Here is a 12836-nt window from a genome sequence, read left to right as displayed (position 1 = left end):
TAGTCTTTACTGAGATGATGCTTTTTAATGTGGAGAAATCAACCACGGTATGCAAGCCGATTCCTGGATAAAAACACAATGAGAACAACATCTAAAGTAATCACATACATTTGTCTACTGACAGGTCATAAAACTGATTCCTATCAGTGTATTGTATGTCTTACATCTCGCCCTAGAAAATGGAAATTAAATCCCTACCTTTCAGAAAATATCCTATGAATGCACAAATATAAATTCAAATTGCTTCTGACATTAGAGAAATATGATGTAATATTTTCATGGAAACCATACATGATTGACACATTTAACAATAATTGTGTTGATTTCTCAGCTTATACTCTGTTTATTGTGTACATAACAACTGCTGTTGTGACACACCCACATTTAGAACATATAACTTCCCAGTGTATGTCTCTGGATTTTATTCAGGCCATAATTTTGTTGATGATTCAGGTATCATTTTATCTGTTTATTTCGTTTGAAACATGAAATTGTGATGATACTTAAGGTTCCTTGTTGCTATTATAATACTATTTAGATATATGATGAAATTCTCGACAATCTGGACAAATGTAATATTTCTGTTTGTGTGAGTTAACTATTATAATATATTTGTCAAACAACATTGTTATACTTCGTTATATGGCAGCACATTCTGTTATATCTGTTTCATTATACTGATCCTGTGATTCAGAAATGTCAATGCAATTACCTTTCATGGGAAAATATTCCTGGGTACTGGAAAAGGGGAGAAATATATGTTTTGATAGCTAATTATTGAAGTATAACAGACTAGTTAGCGATAATTCCCCAAATCTTGCTTTTGGCCAGTACGAGTACGGGACAAGTCCAACCCTGATAACACACCTGACTTAGCACATGGTCATCATATTATAATTTATCATAATTTCTCTGACATGTTTTGCTACATATACATGTAACTTATTTCACTTAGACTTGAAAATAGTTGGAAAATATGCACCATAGGATGCACATAATGCAGAGACAAACCACATGTTGAATCTGATGAACTGTAAACACTGATGATGAACCTGATGGAAGATAGCAATGGCAGTTTAAAAGGTCGTGACCTCTTGATACTTAAACAAAACATGGTAGGATATAAATACTGTACAACAAAATATTGCATGTTTATCATGAGAGCACAGGGGTTTACAATACTTCCTTACATCTTTTATAATACAATAACACAACTCTCAAAATAAAAATGTTACCAGAGCATTAAAACAAGCACTAATTGATGCTGCTATTATCCCACTCATTTCTCTCTCATCCTCAACACTCATCACTTCTTCATGCTTTGAAATATCTTATATAAACACAACAACAAATTAATAATAACAACACCATTGGTCAGTTAAGTGGTCACAAAGTATACGGCAATATATAATAAACTTTAAGAGTAGAACTGTTTTAATGTTACTGTAAAGTGATTATTTTTGGTGGTGGCTGCATTTCTGTTGACTTCATGGGAAATCTTTATCCACAAATTCATTAATCCACAAAAAGATAAACAATTAAAATTAATTCATTGAAGAAGTGGATCTTGTAATTACTGTTTATCTATGAAATCATTTGCTTCTGAATTAGGATTCTTTTGAAAAACCACAAAATTTGAGCCCTACAAAAATATATGATTCAACAGTAAATGAATATGACATTTAAAGCTAAAATAAAATCAATATATTCTAGATACCACATAGTCTGTTTAATTTGTGGTTCAAAATGGTCAGGATTTTCAAGTTGAACAAGAGAATTAAACTTTGACTAATTCAACTTTTTCCATTTTTAATATAATAGGATATCTAATTTTTCACGAAGAGTGCACTGATATAAAGTTATAATTTCATGATAGCTGATTTATCAGTCAAACACCAGTAGACTGAACAAGATTTGATAACAATTGATGCTTTTAAACACGAACATTCTGTGCCAACAATTGTGACTGTTGAAATATCCTTTGAGAAATGGAGACATGAGCAATGGCTTCTTCAGTAGTACTTAATATTGTGGATGAAATTTAAATGGGTCCTATCTATTTTAATACCCACAAATAAGTAAAAAGATGATCCTGATGAAAAAAATGCACTTTTTTAAGCAGTACATTTTATGAAATAAACTAATTGCTCTATCCTGAACTTGTTGTAATGATTCAAAAATTTAAAATTCACTCTTTTCATCAAATAGAACATTTTTACCATGCATTACCCCACATAACTTGTCTATGTTTTAATCACATATTTTCAGAATAATAACAGAGATATATATGTATTTAACAGGATATGTGCTACAGAAAACATACTCCTCAGTACAGAATTATGGCATTTAGAGTTACATATGTATGATGTTTTATCCATATGTTCTCGCCCAAAAGGTAGACGGTCCTGAGCCAGATTCCAGTGCTACTATTACAGTTGACAGTTGACTGTATCTTGTTTCTGTCAACTCACCACGATGGAGCACCAGAGAAACTGAGTAGTCTTTTGTACATCCACATGAGTTCAGCATGGAGACACATCACTAGGTCACACTGATATATCACAGAACACCTCCAAACAAGTTACCCCATCTTAGTCTGAATAACATTTCCTGGACAACTCTTTACCAATCTCTTTTCCACACATAGCAGCAGCCAACTTGTGTCTCTACAACCACTATGTCCGTACTTGGAATTTTCCAGCTTTGGTTATATATTTCACTCCCTTGAATGGTTTGTATTTCTGAGAGAAAAGACAAGGAAAATGGGGATCAATTTGAAAGTTTAAATCTAGAGAATACTTGTACAGTCACATTTTGATTCAAATAGATCTTCCTGTCAGTGAAATGGAATATGCATGTATTCATTTTTAATTTCATGAAATGTTAATGTCATTATGACAAAAGGATTGGACAGCAAGCATAACCTACACAAGTCCTCTCCTAAATGGAATATATTAGTCAATGACCTAGATGATTTTGATGTACTGGTGACTTCCTAGGATAAACCTTTATCTTAAAATTGATAATCGTGGGTTTTTAGTGATAGAACAATGGAACTAAAACCTAACAAAGATGTTTTACTGATTTACAGATGAAGAGAAAAAGTAAACATTAAATGCCAACTCACAATGTGGACAATGGTAAATATGAGGGTTTAATTACTGAGGAAACTTAAAACTGCTTATATTCTGAAGTCTTCAAAAAGATTTATCGCAAGGATATCTGTACATTTTCATCAGAAACTTTGTTAACATTGATAGGAATCTTAAAAGGATCTATGCATCCAGGAAAAAAACCACAAAACTCAATTCTAAGGGGGGGATAACCTATACATATCCAAACAACAAATTACTTAAAAAAAAAAACAGAAATAGGATGTGTTCTTATATATATATATAAGATCAAGACTGCAATACATCATTTTTCAAACTTACCTCTCCATACATGTCAAGTCTGTTGACTTTGATGCCAGATAGAGCCAGCTGACTGATGGTGAAGTACATCTGTAAAAAACCAAACAGAATAGACAAGAGGTGAGAAACAATGAACACTGAAGGCCCTTCGAAAACAAAATAGCAACAATATGAACATGATACACCACTCATGGGTGTTATTGTTAACGTAATGTAGTCTCCACACATCAGTGTACCTGTTTAATCGGTATTTACAATTAAATCCCAATCAGACACTATCTAATATCTTTGTCTTATACATGTGTGTAGTGTATATGTTAGGTCTCTACTTACATTAATGGTAGGGTTTGATTCCGGTACAGGTGCTCCCGTTTGTAAGGTTACCTAAACAAAACATCAAATGTTGTAATGTTCTCTACAATATTTTTGTTTAAATTTCTACATTTTTGTCCCACTTCTCCAAGTAGTCAAGTATGACCACAATGCTTCTACTGCTGACCATCTAATCTGGTGTCACCATTACAAATTTCAAATATTGCATAAATTTTAGCTGTTGGTGGACTAATGAGATATATGTACACAACCTTTTTTCTTTCACAGTTACTATTAACCACTAAATGTAAGCCTGTGCTGTTGTATACCTTTATTACTAAAGGTACTAAGTTAAACATTGAACTGCTGAAGGTTTCATGAGTTACCAAGTGGTTTGGTTTTTATACCATCGCATGACTTATAGTACTTACTGTTCCTTTAATGCTGGGTAATCTAGTGGTATCTATCCGTCCTATATCCCAGGTCATCACCTTGGAGACAGGGTCAAAGGTGTATTTTCCTTGAGTTGGGGTCAAGGTTGCATTAAGAACTGTTTTAGGAAAGGGAACTTCCATAACTACATTTTCAACCTGAAAACAAATTTTTCTATAATTAATCATGAAGAGCAAAGAAATCCAAAAGATTCCTGCTAGAGATACAAACTCATATCGTCTGTTTCCACACGGGAAATATTCCACATAGATTAATACTTGAAAAGAGAATCTCTAGCTAAGAGGCTAGCATTATACAAAGACACCCTGCTTTTATCAAGAACTGTAAAGAAGTAATTTAAGTGAATGGCAAGCATGTTGGTAGGCAACAAAAAAACATGATATTTAATTGGCTGATATAAAGTAGACAATCTTAAATACAAGGAGTCTGATGTAGAAAGGCTAACAATACTCAGGATAACCTACCGTTTTTCCCATTGTGGTCTTTGGTCCAACTGATACTTCAAACCTGCCGGAGGACCCCTCTCGGAACATAATACTGTGCTTTAGGTAAATCGGTATTGCTACGAGGCTGAAACAGTCGAGAAAACATCAAATACAATTCAAATTGGAATGGAATACTAGGATACAAAATGGTATCAATAGATGCTTTGGTTTTGTGGTGACATCAATAACATTATATCAAGTACGCCCTTGGTAAAGAGTAAAAAGTAAAACTTACTTGTTAGATGTTATGTGGTAGGATATGAGTCTAAAGTTTCCATCAGGTGGTACAAAGGACAGGATTCTCTCACTCTGTTAAATAATATCATACAATGAAGTCATTGAAATTCACTTTAAATATAATTCTCGCTTTTTTCATTGATTTTCTTTGCTGACAAAAAAAAAAGTACATGAATACTATTTTGTTTTTAATGTTCAAGCCATCATCAGGAGGGAAGTTACTTCACAAAAACTATTGTTATTGATGTGACATCACTTAATCCTTCCTTTTTCCTAACCATGATGTATTCATACAGTTCAAGATACAAGGTACTTCCTAATGTCTTATATGGAAAGCAACAATGGAAACATATTTACAACATACAATTAATGGGACCCAGGGACTACCGCTTCTCGGCTATTGAAAAAAATTGTTAATCAAGAAAGTGAGGTAAATGTAATTATAGAATCAGAGTCAGCAACAGGTCAGAGAGACTTTTATTATTTCTTATTATTATTACTTTCATTATAAATCATACCTCCCACCGTTTAAAGCGCACACAGGGATGGAAACTGACATCGTCAAGGAGACGAGAGTTGATAAAGGACAAGGTGAGATCAGGCATTCCAGTCAGTTTGATCAGACAGTCAATCTGTAAAGTAAGATAGACTACATTACACAGCAGTTACTCCAAATGTTGATCCAGTTTAAGGTGTCATCAAGACAAAACAATTATCAAAATTCTTTGTATTATAGCAGTTTTCATCTTTTAATATACACATGTAGATTTTCCAAAATCAAATGATAGACATTTTTGTGGAAAAAAAGGACCAATAGCTAGTTCAGCAATACGGACCCTTGTATCCTTCCTTTTATAAATGTTCACTAGTTCTTTTACAATATATCATTAGTACCAGTTTTTAATATATGACTCTATTTTCAATAGTAGTGTTAGATATGTACATTATTACACATACATAACCTTTCACCTCTCCTGTCATACTTTGTTTCTGATTTTGGCTATTCATACACTAACCATACATGACATTTCACCTCTCCTGTTATACTTTGTTTCTGATTTTGGCTATTCATACACTAACCATACATAACATTTCATCTCTCCTGTTATACTTTGTTTCTGATTTATACATTTATCATACATAAAAATGAATCTCTCCTGTTATAGTTTTACATCTATATACTTACATATCCCTGAATCTCTCCTGTTATAGTTTTATATCTATATACTTACATATCCCTGAATCTCTCCTGTTATAGTTTTATATCTATATACTTACATATCCCTGATCTCTCCTGTTATAGTTTTACATCTATATACTTACATATCCCTGAATCTCTCCTGTTATAGTTTTACATCTATATACTTACATATCCCTGAATCTCTCCTGTTATAGTTTTACATCTATATACTTACATATCCCTGAATCTCTCCTGTTATAGTTTTATATCTATATACTTACATATCCCTGAATCTCTCCTGTTATAGTTTTATATCTATATACTTACATATCTCTCTCCTGTTATAGTTTTATATCTATATACTTACATATCCCTGAATCTCTCCTGTTATAGTTTTATATCTATATACTTACATATCCCTGAATCTCTCCTGTTATAGTTTTATATCTATATACTTACATATCCCTGAATCTCTCCTGTTATAGTTTTATATCTATATACTTACATATCCCTGAATCTCTCCTGTTATAGTTTCATATCTATATACTTACATATCCCTGAATCTCTCCTGTTATAGTTTTACATCTATATACTTACATATCCCTGAATCTCTCCTGTTATAGTTTTATATCTATATACTTACATATCCCTGAATCTCTCCTGTTATAGTTTTACATCTATATACTTACATATCCCTGAATCTCTCCTGTTATAGTTTTACATCTATATACTTACATATCCCTGAATCTCTCCTGTTATAGTTTTACATCTATATACTTACATATCCCTGAATCTCTCCTGTTATAGTTTTATATCTATATACTTACATATCCCTGAATCTCTCCTGTCACAGTTGTTCCAGATTTATCTATAATAGCATCTATCTCTTCTATCACATCAAAGTAGGCCTCATTATTAGTGTACTTGACACCTGTCCGTCTCCAAGGAATGTTGGATAACTGACCAGTAGGTAAAATACCACTCACACTGAAAATAAATGTAGTGTTACTCATAAAATTTTATTTGATTCAAACGCCTTTTGTTTCCAGTTCATGTTGTTGGCTTTTATCTCTAGAATTCTCCCTTTGATTAAAAGCAATTTTGCTATATTTTCTCCAATCACATTGTACTGAAATTCTTCCATCATGCATATTCTTGGTACACGTAGCAAGGATTAAAAATTAGTATCTAGAACAAGTCCATTAAAAGACAAAACTAATACCTATGGTTTCAGCCTTTAGACAACCACTTTAAACAAGGGCCTAATTGAGGCACAATATATGCCCGTCACAGTCTTCGATGGAGAAGCAGCATTTGACTGAATAACCAAGTTGTCTTGGAATAATCTGAATATCATTTGGGGAAGTTTTAGCCATGTCATACCACCATTTGCTAATATAGTATGTGAACTTATGATTTACATTCACTATATAGTAAAAATCAACTAAAGAGGAATAACTCAAACTATGCATGCAAGGCAGGCAATTTTTATATGCGACACTCCATCACCTTGAGATATATGTGTACAAAGTATGGTGACAATAGACCAAGGACTCACAAAGTTATGGCCCGGACAAGGAAAGTTTACGACGGACGAACAGACGGATGGACGTACGGACAGACAACACCAGACCATAATACGTCCCGTCATACAAAGGAGGGTGTATAAAAAGGATTTAGAGTGATAGAGGTTGAAGAAACCTAAAGGTCTAACTAAGGAAAATACATGAACTGGTACTCCATTAATTTTCAACACATAAGCATTATATAGTGAAGTGTGACAGCTACAGATATCGAACCTGGTGTTTTTGCCTGTAACAGTGTCCGTGATGGTCCTGAGGAAATTTGGTGGTTTAATCAACTCCTTCAGAATGTTGAGCTCCACTGCTAACGGGAAGCCATTATCCAGCATTTCATCAAGTAGCTGAAAGTATATAAAATTTGTGAATAGGAATCAAGCTGAGTGTGAGACAACAACAGTAGTTTGTTTAATACTTTGTTTGCTTTAACACCACTCTTATATTTATAATGAATGTGGAGACTGGTCTCTGTCTCTAGAATCTTAGAATTATAAACAAAATTGAGCTTGAAAATGTTTGATTTTAAGTTTCAAAAAATCCAAGATGGCCACCTGTCGGCCATCTTGAAATGCTCCTGGTAACATGTTCAAAAAAGGTTTAAATGCAATATAATTTAAACTATAGGGGAACCTGTATATGAAATTTGATACATTAACTGCTGTCCTATGCAGTACTTTTCCAGAAATAGCGGTAAAAAGAATTGTTTACGGACGGACGGACCACAGACGCAGGGCGATTTGAATAACCCACCATCTAATAGATGGCGGGCTAACAAGGAGCTAATGTACAAAATCAGCTGAGCTCTTCTTTACAAACAAGAGGCCCACCTGAGTCACAATGCTCCTGGTAACATGTCATAGAAATGATTTTGCTTTAAAATAAAGCAATATAATTTAAACTATATTGTACACATAATGCAAATGTAAATTGTGTATACATTAACTGCTGTCCTATGCTAATGCTTATCACCAAGTGTGAATTAACAGAAATTACACTCAAGGTTTCAATTTTCCTATACAAAATCTTCCATCCAGGAACAGTAGACATCTTTGAAATTTCAGTCATTTTGACCCATTTTTGGTCCCGCTGGTTCCTTAGAGAGTCAAATGACACACACAACAGACAAAAAGCAATCACAACTCAGGTAATCTAATTACCAGTTAAAGGCCAAATCAGACTGAATGATAATTACCACTGTCAGAGTTATAGAGACTTAATATACACTACAAAATCCACAGATAATGACAGAACATGGCATTCATGAACACATACCTCATAAACAATAACATAATGCTCCTTCAGAATACTCTCTGTACATTCATTGAAATAATCCTCAAATGTGTCAAAGATCCGATGTAGGAACTCAATCACAAACATTGGAGGCACTGAAATACAAGCATAAGAGGTACTCTATCACAAACATTGGAGGCACTGAAATACAAGCATAAGAGGTACTCTATCACAAACATTGGAGGCACTGAAATACAAGCATATGAGGTACTCTATCACAAACATTGGAGGCACTGAAATACAAGCATAAGAGGTACTCTATCACAAACATTGGAGGCACTGAAATACAAGCATAAGAGGTACTCAATCACAAACATTGGAGGCACTGAAATACAAACATAAGAGGTACTCGATCACAAACAAGTTTATATATTATAGACCTTCTCCAACATTACTCTGACTGGTGTTACATATATAAGTTCGTCACTTTCAGATACGTTCATACTTGTCATTTGCTATAAGGAGTTATAATTGATATAAAGTTCAGTTATTTTTCATCCTGTTTCACAGATAAAAAGACTGTTTCTGCTGGCATCTGACTAATCACTAATAGAACAAAGGTAAATCCAAGTTTATGCAGACACTATTGTAAAATTCTGGTTGAAATAACAAAATATAGCTAGATGTATAGAGACAATTAACCAATTTACATATGTTTTGTTTATCTATATATGTATAAGCTCCCTAAGGTCCCATTCAGGATGATCTGTATTCTCAATCAATTCTAACGATGTTACATGTTATACCTTCTGTAGTAACGACAGCCACATAGTACAGCTGGTTTCTGTAGATGTTGATGAGGTAGTGATGAGGAGTTGAGATCACTGGAGGAACATCATCAGCAGAGGCAGCCTACCAACAACAAATTGTCTTAATTAGGGTAAAAGGTATTAATCCCGACTTTAACGAATAAGCAATGAGTTACAAGAAATACAATTTTGGTCACTATATTTATTGACAACAAAGAATCATACACAAAGGAAGTTATTTGGGAGGTGGCAGCTTCTGATATCTGCAATATTATAATACTTAATAATGTACAGTATATATATATTGCATTGCAGGATATACACAGATACATACTTACAAAAATACACTCACAATATACTCAAAATCCCTATGGATTATGTATGTTTACCTGTGAATTATATAAGCCAGCATATAATAATTATCAAGAAATAAATATACATGTACAATTTGTAGTACATTGTATACCAACCTTTCCCTGAACTTCAAAAAAGTAGTCACATATGGATTTGTGAATAACACTTTTCCAGTGCTTTTCCATGAAAACATCTCTGAAAAAGCAACAAAATTTCAATCAGCGTACAGAATTATAACTGCAAGCTTTACAGATTTTTATTGCATTTAGACTATAAGTGATAGTTATAAATTTTGATTATATAAGTTAATAATTGTAGGTGTATCAACAGATATCCTCTGTATACAGAGTGCCTAAAAATCAATAATATGGAAAACATTGAAGAGATATCAACTTCCAAGTCTAAAACAGTCATAAAAGTTCTGAAATGACTTTGATTGCAAGAATCAGAAATACCCCCTTGTGTGAGAGTGAGACAATGTGTCATTTTCTGCTAGATTAATGACTTTGATTGCAAGAATCAGAAATACCCCTTTGTGTGAGAGTGAGACAATGTGTCATTTTCTGCTAGAGTTATCTGCCTTGAAGCAATGGTCATTGATTTATTGCTTTGTTACGATCTATACTCAACTTTAATTCAATCAATTGCAGGTAAAATGTTGAGTTGTGAGAAAACTTTGCTTAATGATGCTAATATTGACTATTAAAGTATTTACGAAAAAGGTTAGAACTGAGAGTATGTTACCAACTAAAAATTATGAAGACTTTTATTTCAATGCATTTCCTATGGAATGGAAATATCTTAATAAATGTAAGAAAAAAAAATTATTTTGGTATTGAGTTCTGTTGAAGAACCAATCATCAACTGATCACTCAGTCCAAGTTGAAGAAACAATGTATACATGTATAAGTGTATAAGTGTAGTAATGCAGACAAAATAATGAATGAAATGCCATTTTTACCGGTACTTTTACTCATGTTGATTCGATTATTTGGTTTATTGCCCTGTCAACATCTAGAATCATTTTAGGTAGATTCCTTACAGTGGCCATGAAAGCACAGGGCGATGCTATTTCGCACCTTCCCTAGGACCCAAAGTAGGTAGATATATGAATACCTGGGCATGCTTACCACATACAATAAATAATGGGACCAAGCACTATTAATGCTGCATATGGCCAATGTCTTTTTTTGCTTATTAAAGTTGTAACAGATACACTCTCAGACTCCACAGGAATCCAAATTAAATTCTTCGAAGTCTACAGTAATATGGGAATTCAAATCAGTGACTGAACTTTGTCTTTGGATTATTCAAAAACCAAAAACAATACTTCAGTGGAGAAATAGTCTTGCCCGAGTAGATAATACAAACATATGTTAATTTGAAATGAAGTGTTTCTGTCTGATTCTTCTTTATTTCAGATACAGACAAAAGGCATTCCTCCTAAGTAAGGTAGACAAAACAAAATCACATCCTCCTTCTTTGCTATACGCTAAATCTCACTGAGATGAACACCATGCTGTCAGATCTAAAACTGCCAGATCAATTACAAAGAAATTGATTTGAACTGATCACTGAAATTTTATTCGTCGACGCAGTTTGTATTATTCCATGAAAAAACTTTTAAATCTTTCATCTAAATTATGTACTTGTTGGTAATATATACTGAACCTATCTGTAGAATATAATATGATTATAACAATTAATGATAATTAATATCATTGATATACATGTAGTGATAACATACATTGTACATTAGATCATGTGGCTGTCATCTGACAGAAAATATCAATATCGCATTATATCAATAAAACCTTAGGGAACAAATATTTACAAGGAAATATAAATGATGTACAATACACCATGTTGCATCTGTATCATATGGCCAAATGTCAAAACACTTTATATTGCTGGTAGCAATTTTTTCAAAATGTTTTGGGTAACAAAGTCATTTGTAGCTGGTAATTAAGATTTGTTTTGAATTGGTTTGGAGGGAAGGCTGGCACCAACCTGGCCCTCAACCAATTGATAGACCCCATTAATGAATCTAGTGGCTTAACATTGGACCATCTCAATCATGTTTCTATATGTATGTCACTTTGGGAAAAAGGTTCCCATATCATACTCAGAAGTGGTCTACATTAATAAGTTCCGTCTAAGAAAGTCAAGAGCGGTGATTGTTTTCTTTCATATGTTATTGATATGGCATCACTTCTGGTCCGAAGACATTTGAAGGTCTATGTAAGGACTAGATTGAATTTCCTTCAATATCGTCGTATATAGTAGGTAGTAACGTAACGTCTTCTGAATTAAATTTTTAATATAACATCAGAATTGCATCAATGGTTCCTACTTTGATTTGCTTGCGTTTCAAATGAAATTATATACACAGATATTGTGTATTGTATCGGTGCCGTCTTTCATTCCGGTAACTCTTAAACTCTTCTTAGATAATAATAATGCTACGTTTGTTTAGTTTATTCAGGCTTGATATTATCGAAATTAAAAATTGTAGAAGGCAACTGCAACAAGCATTAAATGTCGAGGAAGATTGCGAGAGCATCATTCCCAACTACACTGATCACGAGTTTCATCGAGTGCGGGAGCTAGCATATCAACATTTATAGCCAAATGGTGACATACTAAAAACTACATTAATTATTATCTGATGTATTTGAGGACACTTACCCACTACTGTTTATGATGAAAAGGCTGTGTATCATGATGAAAATAAGAAGTGTGTGAAATTTTCTACCAGAAATATCATAAAAACTGTCGGGGAG

At 33.3% G+C, this 12836-nt stretch overlaps 1 protein-coding gene across 1 annotated transcript; it reads right to left on the bottom strand.

The window, feature by feature from the left end:
• Positions 1–12836, bottom strand: LOC132551768 (AP-3 complex subunit mu-1-like). The gene is made up of 13 exons (XM_060215907.1): positions 12742–12836; positions 10170–10248; positions 9697–9802; positions 8933–9045; positions 7880–8004; positions 6908–7067; positions 5419–5532; positions 4899–4972; positions 4643–4748; positions 4157–4315; positions 3747–3797; positions 3435–3503; positions 1–2741 (listed from the first exon to the last, which is right to left on the bottom strand). Exons 1-13 carry the CDS (start codon positions 12774–12776, stop codon positions 2676–2678), a joined length of 1257 nt encoding a protein of 418 aa, XP_060071890.1. The 5' UTR covers positions 12777–12836; the 3' UTR covers positions 1–2675.

The sequence above is a fragment of the Ylistrum balloti genome, unplaced genomic scaffold, assembly GCF_031769215.1.
Source record: "Ylistrum balloti isolate Yb309-2 unplaced genomic scaffold, AGI_CSIRO_Ybal_v1 Utg370214, whole genome shotgun sequence".
Lineage (NCBI taxonomy): Eukaryota > Metazoa > Mollusca > Bivalvia > Pectinida > Pectinidae > Ylistrum > Ylistrum balloti.
This window is presented reverse-complemented; position numbering and strand designations above follow the sequence as displayed.